General features: G+C 43.5%; 1 protein-coding gene across 1 annotated transcript; it reads right to left on the bottom strand.

The window, feature by feature from the left end:
* Positions 1 to 26: 26 nt before the first annotated feature.
* TAF8 (TATA-box binding protein associated factor 8) lies at positions 27 to 19562 on the bottom strand. Its single transcript, XM_061632257.1, has 9 exons — positions 19400 to 19562; positions 14356 to 14608; positions 12642 to 12798; positions 11457 to 11555; positions 10854 to 10916; positions 9228 to 9352; positions 8755 to 8902; positions 8003 to 8136; positions 27 to 3691 (listed from the first exon to the last, which is right to left on the bottom strand). The coding sequence occupies exons 1-9, from the start codon at positions 19495 to 19497 to the stop codon at positions 3548 to 3550; spliced, it is 1221 nt and encodes a 406-aa protein (XP_061488241.1). The 5' UTR covers positions 19498 to 19562; the 3' UTR covers positions 27 to 3547.
* Between the last annotated feature and the right edge of the window lie 410 nt (positions 19563 to 19972).

A 19972-nucleotide genomic window follows, 5' to 3' on the forward strand; every position in this document is an offset into this window, starting at 1 on the left:
AAAAATAAACTATTTTCACTATTTTGAGTGTATTTGGCTACCCTTTTTAAAACTGCCAAAAAGCCTAACCAATGACCAAAAATATATAAATGTATAAATTTGTCTGTATTTACATTTGTCTATAAAAGTACATCAGCATGATTGACAATGGCACATTTAGAATCTTTTAGCCAATAAAATTATTTACAACTTTCCCCCCCAGGGACAGAATAATTTGATACATGAGGGGCTTGTTTTTCTTTTTTGAATGGCAAGAAAAAGCAGTCCATCAGCTGATCAGAGGCTGGAAGAGGTTTGGGCCAGGTTGGAAGGTCCCCCTTCACTCTGGTTGCTCCATTCCCACAGCAGTTGCTCTCTTCTTTTCCCACCCTGCCTTCTTTTACGTTTCAGATGTCACAAGCAACAGTACCTTTCCTCCCTCTGTAATTGGTTAGCTGGGTGTATTTCAAGCAAGTGAGGCAAGGCTGCTTGCTAGCTGCACCCTTCTTGCTGGTACACACCAGATTCTGGGTAATTCTGGATAATTTTAAAAAATCTCAACCTCGGTGGAAGAGTTGCAGTGAGCTCAGCCAATAAGACAGCAGTTTTGGAGTTGCAGGGCCAGGCCAGTAAGAGTGCTGGAGCAGCAAGGGGGCAAGTCTGAACCCCTCAGTCCACCACCTTATTGCTCTCATTAGCCCAGTAACCCCAATGCTGGTGGTTCTTTCACTGAATTCACTGCCACTCTCACCCTGGGGTCAGACATTTTAAAAGTTAAAATGGCAACTGGGTACAGCCTCAGCTGCTGATGCAATTCATGTGCCGCTGTTGCCATAATGCTCCTGTGGCATCTCTGTGGTCATATGGGGGCCATGAACATGTGGTCCTCCAGATGTTTTTGGACTACAACTCCCATTATTCTTGGCCATGAGCCTGAGAAAGTTGGGGATCCAACATCTGGAGGGCCAGAGGTTACACATCCCTGCAACACAAGGACTCACACCACCAACTGCAAACATCAAGCGAATAAGGTTGGACTTGCTGGAATATGTGAATCCAATTTAGACCCTCTGACGAGACTGAAGGAGAAAGGGAATGAGACATCAATCAAATAAAGCTGTTTCTTTCACCAACAGGATATTATGGAACAGAAGCTAGCAAATGAAGACTGTTTAATCCATGTGAGGTCTTAGGATACCTTGAAAATAAATGTTGCTAAGTGTATTTCCTCTCCACATCAACCAGTTCTTAAATTCTGGAGCCTTTCTTTAGCTGAATAGGAAAGAAATTAACACCTAAGGCAGGAGTGGGGAATCTTCAGCCCTCCAGATGTTGTTGGTCTCCAACTCCCATCAACCCCTAGACAGCACTGCCAATGGCCAGGAATGATGGGAACCAGAATCCAGCAACATCTGGGAAGACATGAGTTCCTTAATCCTGATGTAGAAGAAAACAGATGAATAGCTAATCATCTGGGGCAACTCTACACATTCAAAGGGTGGTATGCCTTTCTAATAAAAATCTCTTGAGCTGGAAGAGCAAGGAATTATCCAGGCAATCAGCCGATGACAAGAAAATAGAAGCCTGAAGGATTTTGTTCCTAGGTTACTTATCTGAATAGATCAAAAGATGAAAGGCTACTGCTACTGAACAAGTATTTTACACAGGTTTGAGCAAGTCAGATATTAGGTGTACAATTATGCAAAAATGTACAGACAGCAGCAGTTGCAATTAGCACACGATAAAGGGGTGCTGCAGACAAACCATAAAAAGGCATTAATTGGGTTCAGAGTATTTCCCAATAGGCCCATTGTGAAGCTACAAACCTACAGCCCAATCCTACTGACATGGCACAAGTTGGAGTTAATGTTCAGCATCAAAGTTCGAAGACCAAGAAGCCCTTCTGATGAGTGCTACTGTAGTTAAAGTGGTTTAATGCTAACTGAAGGTCTCACAACTTCAAGATCTAATGCTTACCAAATGGTCAAGTAACCACCAAAGATCAACTAGCACAAACCAGCTGTTTTTCACATCAGTTAAGACTATCTTCAAAACAATGGGTACAGCTAAGCAGGATTGCTTCCAGGTAATAGTTTCAAATCATGGTTTGGAGTTTAGTGCTAATCACAGTCTGGCTGATCAAGATGCCATCAGATGGCAAACTGTAGTTAGAGGAAACAAAGAAATAAAGAGAACCGGTACACATGAGGGTAAATGCTGCAACATATTCTCAACTCTCTGACCACAGTTTGGACAATCAGGACATGAGATCTGAACCAGGCTTCTTTAGGCAATCTCACTATTCTTGTTTCCTTCCAGATACAGCTTATATTTAAAAAAATCCCAAAAGGCAATCAGAAACGTTGAAGAAAAAACAAAACAGCAAGATGTTGCCCTTTTCTTCTTCTTTCTTCTCAATCAAGTGTTTTAAGAAAGTGTCTCAATAGGCATTTAATACACATAGCAGGGAACGTGAAGATTCACTTGCAGAGCAATCCTAATTGGGATTGGAAGGGGACCATTTCTTGTAATTTTTCACTATACCAGCTCTAGGCTTGCATAACCATGGGTCCAGAGGATCAGGCCTCTTGTGGGATCCACTTGCAACAGCTGGCAGAGAACCACCAGTGGTAGCTTTTTGCCTGTCTGAGCAAAACTGGGCTTCTGCCACTGTGAAGCTCCCCCAACAGGTGACACTTTACAAATATTACTTGGGGACAAGAGGCAGGTAGAAATACTGCCACTGTGGAGCTAAGACAAATAGAAATCTAAGACTCTGAGCCATAAGGTGCAGATATAAGACCCTAAACAAAAAACTCATCCAGGTGAAGAACCAAGAGCCACAAACATGCTGAACTATAAATGCACTTTTAAGAAGTTAAATATCTTGTGGTCTCAAGCACTGCAGGTCTGCTGGGAAGTTTCTCTTCTCACACTGATCCTACCATTGAATTTCTCCTCTCAGCTCTCCCAATAGCTCAAATCAAATATAGGATCAGACCAACGCCTCAGCTGCAAGCACACATAGACTTTAGGAATCATATGGTTTTGAACAGCCTCAGTTTTTGCAAAAGCAAAACAGCAGATGTCCAGCTGGTGCCCTTGGCTACCTCTCATCCAAACATCATATTTAATTAGCAAGGAGGCATGGCTTGAATCCCAATATAAGTAGCACATACAAAAGGCAGGCAGCTAGAAAAGGAGGGATGATTCTCCTGAATGTCTTGAGAAACTGGCAAAATGCAAAGAAGAATTTTGCATTGTCTGCTGATCTATTTGCAGTCCTCAAAAAAGGAAGGTCGACCCAAGGATGACAGAGATGATGTAGGTACCACAAGAAGGAGCAGGCTGTTCCCTGGAAGAGACAGATGGATTTCAATCTTCATGGTTTGCCATGCTTCTAGGTCACGATTTTAGCCTTAACCTTAAGTTAAAACAAACTGTTGGCCAGAGAGACCACTTTTCCATCTGGTCCTCTCTCAGCATTGTTTTGCCTTTCCTGTGCCACATCTCAACAGCACAGGGGCCAAAGGCTTCCTCCTAGCCCACACCATCATCTTGGCACAATTCACTTCTTCCTGCGGATCTTGGGTTTCTTCACAGGGCGGAGGTAAGGATTATCTATCAAGTTCTCTTCTCCATTCCGGCTTCCAGAAAGGGAGGTGTTGTGTTGTAGCACCGATGCATTCTCCTTCTCAGCTCCTGAGTCATCCTGGCAGGTAAGACAAGACATGTCAGATTTAAAGCTGACAAGTCATTACATACAAGAAGAACTAAGGCAGAAGAATACTAGGACATACAAAAGCGAAAGCAGCAAGCAATTAAGCAACACTGGCACATGACAAAGACACAGAGCGGGGTGCCTGTGATGTTCCTATATTAATGTATATATGGTAAGTGTTGTTGTTTTAGAAGATACATGGTAAGTGGAGTGAAAGAGGAGGGGGAATGTGAGGTGGTGAATTGTGGAATCTGGGGGGAGAAGAGAGTGGATTGCTTGGTGGGGTTTAGAGAGTTGTTTACCAGGAGGGAGGTGGAGTTCGGATTAGTATTGAGTAAAACCATATGCTTATGTGCCTTAAGAAGAAATCTTGTTAATCTTGTTAGCTTTGTTATCTTTAATAAATACTTAATTTGGTTTACCAAAGGCCTGATCCTTGGCTGGGGTTTCACAGACCAGAAGGGAGGGTAAGGTAATGACCAAGGCTGAAGGGGAACTGTAACAAATGGTGGCAGCGGTGAAGAGAATAACAATACCAGTATTCAGAGTCTCTGGGAATACTAGTATTGGGACGTTACTGGTGGTTGCCTAGCAGGGGGATCTGTGGAGATCTGTGCTAGAGCGGGGAGAGAAATCATAAGAGAGAGCGGTCCAGACTGGTGGAGTCCCTGGTGGTGCCTAGAGACAGGCAGTAACCACGAGCAGGTAGGAACCTGACAGGGAGAGCCAGGGAAGGACGCCTCACATGTGGTGGCAGTAGCGGTGGGATACGAACAACAGAGAATCCAGATACAGTGGTGTGGCAAACAGAAATAACAAAACAAGATTACTTGTGAGAGTGACTGGCAAAGAGTGTGTGGCAAAGAGTGAGTGAACTCAAACACCATGGCTGAATAGATAAAAATGAAAAGAGAGGAGCTGGTGGAGAAGAGCATAACATTCAATTTACCTCACGAGGGTAAAGGGGTAGATGAATTGAGGGTATAGGATTTGCAACTGCCCAGCAAAAACAACCTGTCAGGGAAGAGACCCCAGAAGGATATTTAAGCAATCCCGCTTATATAGAGTACTTGAGAGAGAAGTTGAAGATGGAAGCTGAGAGATTGAGGAGAGGAAGATATGCTGGAATTAGGAGTTATCAGGGAATCCATCAGTCCCTGGGCCTCAAGTATTGTCCTGGTTCCGAAAAAAGATGGAACGACAAGGTTTTGCATTGATTATCAGCTAATCAATAAAATTACTGTCCCAGATGCGTATCCTATGCCTAGGGTAGACGCAATGTTAGAGTTATTGGGGGCAGCAACCATTATCTCTACACTAGATCTCTGTAAAGGATTTTGGCAAATGGAACTAGACGAGCAATCCAGAGCCAAAACTGCCTTCAGTACACCAGATGGGTTATATGAGTTTGTGACCTTACCCATGGGACTAAGGAACTCACCAAGTTCATTTCAGAGGCTAATCAATACTGTGTTGCGAGGCATGTCAGACTTTGCAGTGGCCTATATCGATGACGTGGCCATTTTTAGCAAGTCGGTGCCTGAGCATGTCCAACACCTGACAACAGTATTAGAGGCCTTAAGAAAAGCAGGCCTCACAGTAAAAGCTAAGAAATGCCAGTTTGGACTAAAGGAAGTAATCTATTTAGGACATAAGGTGGGGAGTGGGAAAATCACCCCCTTATGGAGCAAGGTGGAGGCAATACAAGTGTGGCCGATCCCCTTAACCAAAAAACAAGTAAGGGCATTTCTGGGTGTGGCTGGGTTTTATAGGAAGTTTGTGAGAAATTTTGGGGAAATAGCAACCCCCTTGCATGAATTAACAAAGAAGAAGTGTTCTGAGCGTGTGGTATGGACGGATGAATGTCAGAAGGCTTTTGATCTACTGAAGCAAGCCTTGTGCCAAGGACCCATATTAATAGCACCAGACTATGAGAAACCATTCATCGTGGCTACAGATGCATCGGACCTGGTGCTGGGAGTCGTCTTGCTACAGGAGAGAGAAGGCACCAGACATCCAGTGGCATACCTGAGTCGCAAGCTGACGCCGAGGGAGAAAAACTATTTGTCGGTCCAGAAGGAGTGCCTAGCGGTCGTGTGGGGACTGAACAAGTTGCGCCCATACGTGTGGGGACGAAGATTCACAGTGACTACGGATCATCGGGCCTTGTTATGGTTGCAGACTATGAAAAACCATAACACTATGCTGCAGAGGTGGTCCTGGGCCCTACAGGACTATCAAGTGGACTTCCAGTTCATAAAAGGCAAGGACAATGTACTGGCCGATGGACTTTCCAGGCAAGTGGCTGGGACTGCAGTGACGTGACCAGACAGAGGAACAAAGAAAGACATTTTCCCCATAGAGACTTTTATTTGTTAACGCGACGTATAAATCCTGGAACAGGAATAATACTCTGCTGTTGTTTAAGGGGGGGGGAAATCCTCTGACCATTCCACTTGATCTACCCCTCCTTTGTCTTTGCTTTCCTGTACCAAATCTGGAAGTTCAGGCCCACTTCCCTCAGGGAATAAGGTAACTTGCAACACCTGTGCATCCATGGTATGGTAAGGCTTCAACATATTTACATGAACCACTTTGCTTTTGTTTAATTGATCTGTGGTGATTACATACGTCACTGTGTCAAGCCTTTCTCTGATGGTATATGGTCCTTCCCAGTTAGCCTGTAATTTGTCATGTTTCCTGGGTATGAACGCCATAACCATATCTCCCACATCATACACACGTTCTCTGGCTGTTCTGTCATACCAGTAACGTTGCTTCTGCTGAGCTTGACTGAGATTCTCTTTCACCACTTCCATCATTTGTTTCACTGGTTGTGTGATGTAGTCTCCTTTGTTCGTATCCCACCGCTACTGCCACCACATGTGGTGGTAGCGGTGGGATACGAACAAAGGAGACTACATCACAGTACCCTCTGCTGGTTAACAAAAAACATATGCTAGAATGAAGGTAGCACTGCTGAATTTTCATGAACTTTAAAGATTCAGGTGTCGTCCTGAAGAAGGAATTACAATACATGTACGGGAGGGGTGCACGTACCATCCCCGCCCTCTCCACTTCCAACCTTCCATTAAATGGAAAGATCTGATGGCAGCCAGAAGGGATGTCTAAGAAAACACTTACAAGGGCACTTCAGATCTTCCCACTCAACATGGGATGAACAGTCAAGGATAATGGGGGCGGGGGCAGGGGCAAATGGTGTTCAGCTGCAGCCCCTACACATTGCAATTCCCTGTTCATGCTTAACTCCTGAACAGGATCTGATTTTCAATAGTTTCTGTTGGCGACTGGGGAAAGGCCCCAAACAAAAAAACCACCCTTTACCTTTGGGGCCTGTTCACAGTCCTTGTTTTCCTGATCCCTGCTGACTTCACATCTTTGTTCTTAATTGAAAGGGTTCTGACAATCAGGGACCATGCAGTGAACATGGTGGTGTCACTGTACCATTTAGCCAAGCAACTTCAGCTACTGGATGATGTTGCTAGGGGTAAACAAAGCCCTCCCACTTGTCACACAAGAAACACCAAGGAGGGAAGGAAGAGAATGCATCTCTCTTGCCCAGGCAATTGGAATAACATTCTCTGTCTTGTTGTGCTGTGTGTCCTGTTGCCTGCCAATGCTGTGCTACAAGACTGTTGCCCCAATCTGGCTCTAATCCTACATAGGTACATGTGAGAAGTTAGTGCAGAGCATGGATGAGGGTCTACATCCCATCCATATTCTATCCCTGCCAGCAATTATGAGTGACTGAATCTGGGCAAAGCATCAGCCTAATTGCCTGAGCAGCAAGGACATGGCTTCTCCTCCCTCCTCTCCACTGAAGTTTCACACCCTTTTGTGGATGCAAACACTTAAGAACGTAAGAGGGCTGATGGCCCATCTAGTCCAGCATCCTCTTCTCAGAGTGCCCAGCCAGATGCCTCTAAGAAGCTCACAAGCAGGACCTGAGCACAACAACACTCTCCCCTCCTGCAGTTTCCAGCAACTGGTATTCAGAAGCATGCTGCCTCCAAATGTGGGGTCAGAGCATAGCCATCATGACTTGCTGAGATGCAAGCACATTTTTCAAGAGGAACCCAAACTGCCTACTGGCAGCCCTACCCCCAAATTCCATAACAATACCAAGCATATTCTGCAGCCAGGACTATGTACATAAAATGCATTTGTCCAACAAATTCCAGCTGCAACATTTCATTTATACTTAAGTGACTGTTTAATACAGGGTTTATAGGAATCATCATCACACTGGACCAAACAGTCTCTAGGCTGTACTGTGCTCACGTGCAGGGGAAGGTTCTCCGTGTCTGTTTGATCATCCTGTTCAGATGAATCAGTCTCCTCCATCTGCTGCATCTCCAATTCAGAAGGTAGCAGAGCTGTCAAGTAGGGTATTGCAAAAGGCCTGGCAGCTATCACTGGAGACAAAGAGGAAAGAAGACATGATCTCAGATACTAAGATTCAGCTCTCAGATGTCCACTCTAAAATGGTAGAAGCATGGCAGGAAACTTAAAGAAAGTAATCTATAAAGACTGAGATTATTTCCTACTGTGCAAGCTTTAAAAAGCAAAGAAAAAATATCTCCAACCCTGCCACAGCCAGCAATCCACATGTAAAGATGTCACTGCCAGAGGTCACTAGATATATAGAAGTTTATCACATAGTGACAACTACACCATAATGTGTATTTGTAATTTGTCTTATTATAAATACTGCTCATTTGAGGAGAGTTCTTGTAAAATCAGAAGGGGCAACTTTGATAGACCACTGGACTTAAACCAATGGGGGGTGTTAAGTGACCTTTTCAGGGTCAAATGGCAAGTTAATGGCTGAGTCACACTTATGATCTAGGCCAGCCTTTGTCAACCTGGTGCCCTCCAGATGTTTTGGACTACAATGTCCATGCTGGCTAGGGTGCTGTAGGCCAAAACATCTGGTGGTCACCAGGTTGGCGAAGGCTGATCTAGGCACACAGCATCCTACTTGAAACAATGTGCTATGCCACCAGATGGATTGCAATTTAGACACGTCTTACAGGGGAAGGTGCTAACGTCATCCTTGAAAAGACTCTGTGTCTCTCCTGTCTTTGCCATGAAGCGGGTCAAAGCTCTTTCAACATCACGTCTCTGGGATGCAGCCTTTTCCCGTAGAATCTGATAATCCAAAACAGGTTCCCGGTATGTCTGTAAGGCAAAGGAAGCAAATCAACAATGATTATACATCGACTTTAAATTTGTATTGCTCAGACTCACTGATGACAATCCAGCCAACCAGCCATTCATATGCAGTTTTTACATCTATCCAGTAGACAGCCAAAACTCTTATTCAGGACAATTTTGAGAAAAAACTGAAAAAGAATAATTCAGTGGACTTTAAACACTGTGGTCATCCCAAAAGGCTGAATATGCCTCAAAACAACTCAGTGCACAATCTTGGATTTCAAGTTGCAGCCAGTTCCTGCTACAGATAATTCTACAGGGATAGCATATGCAAGGCAGGCCTACTTACTGGTGTCTTGATGTAAGTGTGAGGATCTGGGAACTCTGGGAAGTGGCCAGGGATGTGGGATGGGTGAGGCTTGTTCTGTCCAGCTGTCAGGGCTTTTGGAGTCACAGGCTGATTTGTTACAGGTGCTGCAATTGGAAAGAGAAGTTCAGCCATGGCAGCCTCTGCCTCAGTGATATCAGCCCAGTTTAAGAGGGAGGCAATCCAATAGCTTTGGTCAACTTAGTATAACTAATGCAACAAATCTGTTTAGGATCATCTTTTTTTCGGTCAAGGGCTGCATTCCTCTGGCAGGGATGAGGAACCTCAGGCCTGGGGGCCAAAAGTGGCCCTCCAGACTTCTATATCCAGCCTCCAAGCACTCTGGCCCAGGTTTGCCCTCTCACCACCTTGTTTTGGGAGTTTCTGTTGCCTACCACTGGCAGTAGGAAGATACCACCAGCAGTAGTGTTTGAGCAGGTGCATTTGGGCACTCCTTAGTGGCACGGCTCCCTCACCAGCAGCAGAGTTCCCCTGACAGCAGAACCAGGCAGGACTAACCAGCTGGACACCTCCACCTCATCCAAACCTCCTCCAACAAGGTGGACCAGGAGGTTTGGATTGCTCTGCCCATCATTTGATTGCTATGTTTTTATTTAAAAAAATGAGACAACCAGGTCTGACTACCTATGCAATCGGTCATTGTATTGCATCCCATCTAGTCCGAAGCTGGAGTAAACTAGACAACATCTTACAGAAAGCTTTTAAACCTTTCAGTTTGAAGTTACAGGTATGCTCACTCGCTTGACCAACCTGCTGTTTTTTAGGAAGACATCAAGACTACAATACTTAACTGACACACCTATGCCCAATGCCCTGTTCCTAAACACATAATACTTTGAAGTCCTTGAAAATATCAATGAAACCTACTTCCAAACATGTATACTTATAGAACTCCAATCCAAATCTCATTCCAATCCCTAGAACTATGAGTGTTGCTTTCTCACAGCATGTGAAACAGATGTTTGATTGTTCAAGTGACAAATGAAACGCAAACTCATGAAATGCATGTACCTACTGAGACTTCAGTTTGTGTATGAGTAATTCACATAATATATTTATCTACAGATATGGGGCACCTCAAAATATTATGACTTTGCAAAACAGGAATAAGCCCTGAGTCAGCTTGTTCATATTCAAAGCCAAAGTCACACCCTGATATTCAGCCCATTTGTTTATAATCCAGTCTCACTGATGTCAACAGAGCCAACTCCCCAGTTAAGTGTGCTTAGAACTGCAGTTTTAGATGTGCTTTCTTAAGAAATATTTAATGAAATATTGACCACACAATAGCATCAGGAACTATGCAACATACAATTGGCAGAATGTTAAATCAAGCTGAGTTTCAGTCTGTTGAAAGCTGACAAGAACCTGAAACCCACATTACATTGAAAAATTGTGAAGTGCTTCTCCAACTGAATGTGCATCTGTTGCAGAAACCACTCCTCCTTCTTCTGCTATTATGCCATATTAAAGAGTTATTGACCCAACACAATATCTACAATACTCAAGCACGCTTCATGATCACTGGGCCAGAGTTCCTCTCAGGAAATGTACAAAGTACGAAATAAAATGCAAGAGCTCACATACGTGCAGTGATGACCATCCGCTGAGACCGTTTGGCATATGCAGGGAGTGTTTCCACATTAAAGCCTGAAACAAAAAAAAGAAGCCTAAAACAGAAGAAAGGAAAAGGCATTCTCGCAAGCTGACCCACAGCGCAGTCTGAAGCCCTGGCACACTGACTGCAGTGGGGGCGGGGGGAGAGACTGATTCACCAACATTTGCTGTGGTTCTAAAGGTATCTGGGCAGGAATCCAGACAGAATAGCAGAGGCGTACTCATATATATAAATGAGTCTTGTGTGCCTAAAACACTCAGTGGGCAGAACTGAGGGACCCTATCCAGAGCAAGACAGAAAAGAAGGTGGGTGTGCTGGACGTTCTTCTAGATGAGGAGGAGACATGGGAGTCCACTAGAAAGAAAAGGAGCTGGGCAGTAGGACTATGATACCCTTCTCAAAGATTCCCAAAGGATGGTGTCCCATCTCCACGCTCCAAACCAACACAACTACCACCCACTGTGTTACATCCTCTGTAGGAACAGCCATATCTACCCAGTTACTATGGTTACACAAATCCTTCCCTCTTCTCCACACTTGCCATACCTGTACCATGTAATCCTGACACTCACCCATTTCAACTAAGGTGACGACAATATCTGAAAGGGTTGGCTGAGTCCTTGCAGTATGTTCACAGAAAGATTTGGCACTCCTCCCAATTTCTGAAATGTCTGGTAAACCAAAGATCACCACAGAACTGAGATTCAAAACATACTGTCACATGCTCACATTAGCACTATTCTGAGTTTAGGAAGCTGAATCTCTGGAGATTGTCATCCAACCCTAACATTCAGACTGCAAAGGAAGGGAAAAAACCCAAAACTCAATATACTAATGTAGAGTGCTTATCAATTTTTAGAAAATGAATCCTGTCCCATTAAGAAAATACTAAGGAATATATCAAACGAGAATTGGGAAGGGTGTGAGTATGTCATGATTTAAGAACTGCCAATCAAACAATTTAAAAGGAAAATGGTTACTAGTAAGGCCAAGACCACTAGCATAATTACTTTTTGACCATCATGTTTCCTTGTCCTTCAATGACATAAAAAGTCTCCAATCTATCAATCTGCCACCTGGCAATACTTTATAATGGCCCTATTAGAAATGGGGAAAAAAAGAAAAGAAAATCCAGATTTCTGGGCAGTGTATGGGAGAAAGTCAAGATATTTGATGCCCCATTGCTACTTCCCACCACCAAACAAAAATATGAAGAAACACTTGAAAGTTGAGCACCTACTTGAAAGCTAAGCATAGCTGTGAACACTGAGGTCAGCATGCTCCCATTCCAAACACCTGATGTTTCCTAGTGATCTGTCAGGCAAATCAAGATCACAGCAGTTCTTCTCCTTTGTTAAGTGAAGATAAGTGATTGCCAAAGGGCTCCAGTTACTCAAAATACAGTTTTGGCAGAGAAATTGATTTGGGCCGGGCATCCCATAACACATTACAGGAGCAATGCTCAGATGCCTTCCTGTATTCCTTGCCCGCCATACTATGCAGGGTCATGCTATCTACCTGACAGCAAGCAGGGCAGCTCCAAAACTGTTGCAGTACCACACAGAGGTAGAGACTGCTGCCAAACATCTCAAAAAACACTTGAAAAATGAGGCCCCAATTTGGTCAGCTTTTACTGCAGAAATTGCAAATACCTGTGTCTGTTATTGTTTTTGGGTTTGGAGGTGGTTGTTGATTAAGATGTATTTCTCTGATGCTAGCAGTGCAAGTTTCTCAGTGTTACAGTTGGGGGTACTCACAGCTCTGGAGCATCTCTGTCATGGTTTCCACAGCAGCCTTCTCAGCACTCTCAAAACCAGCCTCTGTCAACAACGAGCTGACAACCACCTGGAGGGTCCTCCTTCGAGCCAGATGGTAATTATCTGCCGGGGTTGAAGAGTGCTTGCCACCTGACCGCTGTTGGAACAGAATTCAAGCAAGAAGAAGAATGTGATGGGTAAGGGGAGCACATAAACAAAGAGTATGCAGATGTCGCCAAGAGCAACACCCTACTAAACGTGACTCAAAAGAATCCTTGTCCAAAAATCAAACATGTGCTCTCACATCCCAATTCTGACAGTGGTCTCAGTTCTTGCCTTCTAAGTGTGGAGAATTAGCAAGGAATTAGTCTCATGCTTATGAACAGGAGAAATTAGTTGTGGCATCAAGAGCATCTCTTCTTCTTCACCACCCTGCTGTTCCTCTGTGGGAGCCACAGCACTCTGCATAGGAGCATCATCTTTTTTCTCTTCTAGTGCCAAACTCAAGAGAGCAGATGCACAGTCAGCTGTCATCACCATAAGGATAAACAGGTACCAGCCTCCACAATGCAGTCTCCCCAGCTGGACCAGCACAGCACTATGTCAGCTCCACTAGTGGCTCTCTCTCTTCTTGCCCTAAATAACTACAAGAACAGAATACAGAAAGCTGCGAGAACTATCCCTATAGCATTGCCCTGTGGTTCCATGTGGAGTAACAGTGTTGAATTTTGATAGTTGATATCCTGTGTGCCCTTTTGCAAATAGCCACAATGGCTGTTTCTCTTCTGGGTTTAACTCCAAACAAGGGGTGCAGGCTGAGCACCAATAACCACTATCATAGAATGCAGCGTTTGGTGAACAAATACTCTCCTTCCTTGCTTGGTGTCTGTAAATCCACTCATAAAACAGACCAAATAATCATTATTGCCTATTATTTGGCAATCTAAAAACTCCCTGCTATTTAGGGACATGGACTTTACTAGTAGCTCACCTTTGGTTGACAGTACAAGCCTATACGTGCCTACTCAGAGGTAAGTCCCATAGAATTCAGTGGGTCTTACTCTCTGGTAAATGGGATCAGGATTGCAAGCAGTGTCCCTGGCATCTCCAGTTAGAGTTTCTCAGCAGTTTTGGGGAAAACACTTTTTCCCTCTGCCAGAAGCCTTGGAGAGCTGTTGCCTCAGAGTAGATAGTCTTGGGCAAAATGAGGAAACATCTGATAAGAAAACTTCAAAGGAAGGCGGGGGGGAGAATGTATGCTTTCAGGCGTATTCTCTATTGATACAGTTCTCGTGATCTTAGAAACTAGCGTTTTTGTATGCATGTTTTGGAAAACTTCCTGTTTGCAACGTCATCCCAACGGGAGAGGCGGCGATGGCAACAGCTGCCACCCACTCACAAATCCACAGCAAAACCATAAACCGAACCCGTCTCCACAACCCAGCCTCGTCAACTCAGAGCGGTTTGAGGGTGATCAGCAGCTGCGGCGGCCAATCACAATCAAAGGAGTCCCGCAAATCAAAAGCCGCTCGTCCGCCCACCCCCTCAGGCTCTCCCAACCAGCACTTCCCCCCGCATGGGGAGGGGGAGGACTCGCTCTGTTCCGTGTTGCTGGGAGAGCCCACGACGGGATCCTCGTCACACGATTACAAACGGGCCTGAAGGCGGATCGTGCCACAAAAAAAAGACTCCCTCTCCCGGAACCCAACCTTACCGTGCCTGAGCTACTAGAGCCGCCGGTCCCTGTGTCTGCCATCTTGGCTCCATGGGAGAATGCGAGCATGCGCCGCTGCGAAGAGTATTGTGGGACTTGTAGTTCCCTGTGATGCAAGGCGGGGTGCGTGTGCTTGTCTTGGGTACTAGAGGGAATTCGGTAATGGCAGAGAAAGCATCCGCCAGGTCGTGATGAGACACGAAAGGCTCCGGATAGATGGAAGCAACCCGAGCAGTAAAACATTTCTGGGAGGCTGAAACAAAATTATCATGTATAGATATAAAATAGCTGAAGTACCCTAAAGCAAGTTGCAGGTTAAAGCTTAAAGGCTAACACATTTCTGATGATATAAGGTTTTGTGGACTATGCGTCAGATGTCTGAAGTGTTATCCTCACCTAGCAGAGTGAGTGTGCATGAGGGATGGTAAATAGTGATGCCAATAGGCTAAGAAATGCAAAATATACAGTCTAACAACTCAGGATAACATTATGCACTTCATACAGGTGATGAAGCTCTTGTCCATAGAATCTTAGCCACAGTAAATCTATTAAGTCTTTAAAGTGCCCCAAAACTTTACTGCTGTTCTGTTTGCTACAGGAGACTAACGCAGCTATGCCTCTGGAAGCAATCACTGTATATGTGCGCATGATTATGTTTAAGCCATGTATGCAGCTTGTTGTTGTTACGTGCCTTCAAGTTGATTACGACTTATGGCGACCCTATGAATCAGCGACCTCCAAGAGCATCTGTCATGAGCCACCCTGTTCAGATCTTGTAAGTTCAGGTCTGTGGCTTCCTTTATGGAATCAATCCATATCTTGTTTGGCCTTCCTCTTTTTCTACTCCCTTCTGTTTTTCCCAGCATTAGTGTCTTTTCTAGTGAATCAGGTCTTCTCGTTATGTGTCCAAAGTATGATAATCTCAGTTTCATCATTTTAGCTTCTAGTGGCAGTTCTGGTTTAATTTGTTCAAACACCCAATTATTTGTCTTTTTTGCAGTCCATGGTATGCACAATGCTCTCCTCCAAAACCACATTTCAAATGAGTTGATTTTTCTCTTATCTGCCTTTTTCACTGTCCTACTTTCACATCCATACATAGAGATCGGGAATACCATGGTCTGAATGATCCCAACTTTAGTGTTCAGTGATACATCTTTGCATTTGAGGACCTTTTCTAGTTCTCTCATAGCTGCCCTCCCCAGTCCTTGCCTTCTTCTGATTTCTTGACTATTGTCTCCATTTTGGTTAATGACTATGCCGAGGTATTCCTCATTGTAAAGTTACATAAATCTTCTGTTGTCATTACTTTAGTCTTTTTGACATTCAGCTGTAGTCCTGCTTTTGTGCTTTCCTCTTTAACTTTCATCAGCATTCATTTCACACCATTACTGGTTTCTGGTAATAGTATGGTATTGTCTGCATATCTTATATTATTGATATTTCTCCCTCCGATTTTCACACCTCCATCTTGGTCCAATCCCACTTTCCTTATGGTATGTTCTGCATATAAATTAAACAAATAGGGTGATAAAATACATGCCTGTCTCACACCCTTTCTTCATATTCTGTCCTTGTCTTGTCCAGAGTATAGGTGACACATCAGGACAATCAGATGCTATGGCACTCCCATTTCTTTTAAAGCATTCCGTAGTTTTTCATGATCTACACAGTCAAAGGCTTTGCTATAATCTATAAAGCATAAGGAGATTTTCTTCTGATATTCCTTGGTCCATTCCATTATTGAGCATCACTTTACTTGCACGGGATATTAAGGCAATAGTTCGATAATTACTGCATTCCCTGGGATCCCCTTTCTTTGGAATTGGAATGTTTATTGAATGCTTCCAGTATGTGGGCTGTTGTTTAGTTTTCCATATTTCTTTACAATTTTTTGTTAAAATTGGAACAGATTATTCTCAGTAGCTTGTAGCAACTCTATTGATATGCCATCTGTTCCTGGTGATTTGTTTCTTCCAAGTATTTTAAGAGCAGCTTTCACCTCACATTCTAAAATTTCTGGTTCTTCATCATACGGTTCCTCTATGAATGAATCTGTCATCCTGGCATCTCTTTTATAGAGTTATCCAGTGTATTGCTTCCATCTTCCTTTTATTTCAGCTTGGTCAGTCAATTTCCCTTTCATTTCTCTAATCTTTTGGAAAAGGGTTCTTGTTCTTCCCTTGTTGCTGTCCTCTTCTATTTCTATATAATAACTATTGTAATAGTTCTTTGTCCCTACATACCAGTCGTTGTATTGTTGCATTTAGGGTTGTGACTGTTTCTATCTCCTTTTGCTTTTGCTTTCCTTCTCTCTTTAACCATTTTAAGAGTTTCTTCTGTCATCCATTGAGGTCTTTCTCTCTTTTTAACTAGAGGTATTGTCTTTTTGCATTCTTCCCTGATAATGTCTCTGACTTCACTCCATAGTTCTTCTGGTTCTCTATCAGCTAAGTTTAAAGCCTCAAATCTGTTCCTTATTTGATCTTTATATTCTTCTGGGATGTTATTTAAATTGTATTTTGGCATTATGATTGCTTTGTTGTTGTTGTTTAGCTTTGCTCTGATTGTCAATACGACCAGTTCATGATCTGCATCGTAGTCTGCTCATGGTCTTGTTTTCGCAGAAAGTATGGAACTTCTCCATCTTCTGCTACCAATGATATAATCAGTTTGATTCCTTATTTACCATTTGGTGATGTCCACGTGTACAGTTGTCTTTTTGGTTGCTCAAAAAATGTGTTTATGAGAAACAAATTATTGGCTTCACAGAATTCAGTAAGTCTTTCTCCTGCTTCATTTCTGTCTCTTAAGCCCCTTTTCTCCACAATTCCTAGTTCTTTTCTGTTCCCTACTTTTGCATTCCAATCCCCCATGATTATCAGCACATCTTGTTTTGGTGTGTGATCAATTTCTTCCTGTACTTCTGCGTAAAATCTCTCCAGTTCCTCTTCTTCTGCATTTCCCATTGGAGCGTAGACTTGGATGATGGTTGTGTTGATAGGTTTCCCGTTTAATCTGATTGATATCACTCACTCAGACCTTGCATGGAAGCTCCCAGTTGCTTTTGCTACATCACTTCCCACTATTAAAGCAACCCCATTTCTTTTTAATTTCTCATTTCCTGCATAAAATATTTTGTAGTTGCGTGATTGAAAATGTCCCATTCCCATCCATTTTAATTCACTCACGCCAAGTATTGTAATGTTGATGCGTTCCATACCTTGCTTGACAATTTCTAACTTTCCCTGGTTCATGCTTCTCACATTCCATGTTCCTATTGTGTGTGTTGTACAACTCTGGACTCTCCTTTCGCATCTGTGTGCATCAGCCTCTGGGCTTCCTTTTGGCTTTGACTCAGCAGCGTCGTTAGTCACAGCTCTCCTTGTACTTGTCCTTTGTTCTTCCACAGTAGCTTGTTGAGTGCCATCTGACCTGGGGGTCTCATCTTCCAGCACTATCTTGTGTTGCATTTTGGATACTCTCTTCATAGGGGTCTCATGGTAAAAGATATTCAGAGGTGGTTTAACATTGCCTTCTTCTGAGTTTGGATGCATCTTAGTCTGGTGTCTCAGCTTTGACCATTCCGTCTTGGGTGCCCCTGCTAGGAGTGTAGCCTCTTGGTCCAGACTCCTGCCCGCATTGTTCTCAGCTTCTTCAACACTCTCAAACCCCCTCACGACGTTAAGGTGTGCATCCAAGAGTCTAGCCTTAGTGGCAAAAAGACCCCCTGTGGATACAGCTGTACCCATAGAGGACTCTTTTCAGTCTGTCTAGTGGAAGGCTATAGCCCAGTGGTAGAGCATCTGCTTTGCATGCAGAAGGTCCCAGGTTCAATTCCTGGCATTTCCAGGTAGAGCTGAGAGACACCCCTGCCTGAAACCTTGGGGAGCCTTTGCCAGTCAGTGTAAACAATACTGAGCTTGACGGACCAATAGTCTGAGCTCGTATAAGGCAACTATCTCTATTCAGGAACTCTAGAAGAGGTTCCCAAATGCAGGAAGAAGAGCATGGTTACTGAGAGAGCCCTGTACATGTACAAACTCAGTTGTATATGCAGGAGACTTTTCAGACACTGCAATGAATGTGTGTATATCAGTCTGCCACTATAATTCTTCCCCCTTCCCATGGCCATTAAAACGTCTGAATGGGCCCCTTATAAGCAGCTGTACAGGGTGATCGAAGGCAAATGTGGACCTGGCTCCTGTACTTTTAATAATTACAGAGAAGAGAGATTTTTGGCAATGTGCAGCTTTTAATGTTGGTGTTAGAAGCTGCATTTTGTGAAATTATATTTTCTGTACATCTTTATGCATGAAAACAGCAGTTTTTAGAACAGAGCAGAAGGTGTCACTGGTGATACTCAAAGGGGAAGTGCTGTAGCTCAGTGGTAGACCACATGCTATGCATTGATAAGGTCCCAGGCTCAATGCCTGATAGGCCTGCCTGAAAACCCTTGAGAGCTGCTGCCAGTCAGTGTCAACAGTACTGGGCTGGATAGACCAATGGCCTGATTCAGTATATGCCAGCTTCCTGTACCCCTTTTAGTGTTAGACCCTGAAACCAATATTGGTGCAGCAGCTAGTATGAATGCTGCTTCACCAGAACTATCTCTACTCATAGTTTCTGTATTACACAGGTGTGCCATGCAAAAGGCTCACATAATTTGGACATAGGTGGCAGTGGCCACTTATATACAAATCTAAGAGCCAAGAAGAGTCAGGACTGCCCAGATCTCTACCACAGTATCTTAGAATAACACAGCTGGATGTCTCTAAACCACTTGCCAGGTAGCAGATGCAAGCCCCTATTTAAATTACTGAGTTGATCATCCAAACCTATCATTTGGTTTTGTTCAAACATTTATATGCCTGTTTACATTTAGCCCTGTCTGCGTAATTCAACAGCAGCAGCATTGCTAGAGGTCTGTCTTTATGTGGCGTTCATCCATCCAGTTATCTTTATGCTGCATTGTCTCCAATAACTATTACTGGTAAGCTGGCAGTGTACCAATACCACAATGCAGAGGTGGCTCCCAACTCACCATTTTGAAGTTCTGCAATAGGTGTCTGTTTTTAAAAATGTCAGCCTCTTGGCCCAACAATGGGAAAGGTGTGGTGCTTTGTTGTTGTTTTTCAGCATGAATAACTTGATCGGTGTTTTTCTTCTCTCTTCAGCTTCACTTTCCCTTCTACGATGGTGATGTTTTGGTCAAAACTTGTGTTTGTGTGTGTATATTACAGACTGCGCAACAGGAAAGCCACCTCCTACAGCCCCTCTACTCCCCAACTTCCTGTTCAAGTATAAGACATGTGGCAAAAAGAAGGCATTGCTCTAACCAATAACAATGCTGAGATACAGAAATGTAAACAAGTTTCAGAACTCTGAAAATTAAAGGTCTTGTACTGTGTAGATTTAAATCACAACACCTATTCCAGACAACATTGGCTTCCTGGTAATGAGATTGAACTGTGAAACATAAGTTGGAACTTAGGAAATGCTGGATTGATTTTTGAAATACTTGTATATATCAGAAGAATTCTCAATGTTCAACTATGAGGTAGGAAGTGATTCAGTTTCTTTAACTTGTAAATAGCAAAAAAAAAGAGTTCCTGTC

Source organism: Rhineura floridana, chromosome 6 (genome assembly GCF_030035675.1).
Source record: "Rhineura floridana isolate rRhiFlo1 chromosome 6, rRhiFlo1.hap2, whole genome shotgun sequence".
Classification (NCBI taxonomy): domain Eukaryota; kingdom Metazoa; phylum Chordata; class Lepidosauria; order Squamata; family Rhineuridae; genus Rhineura; species Rhineura floridana.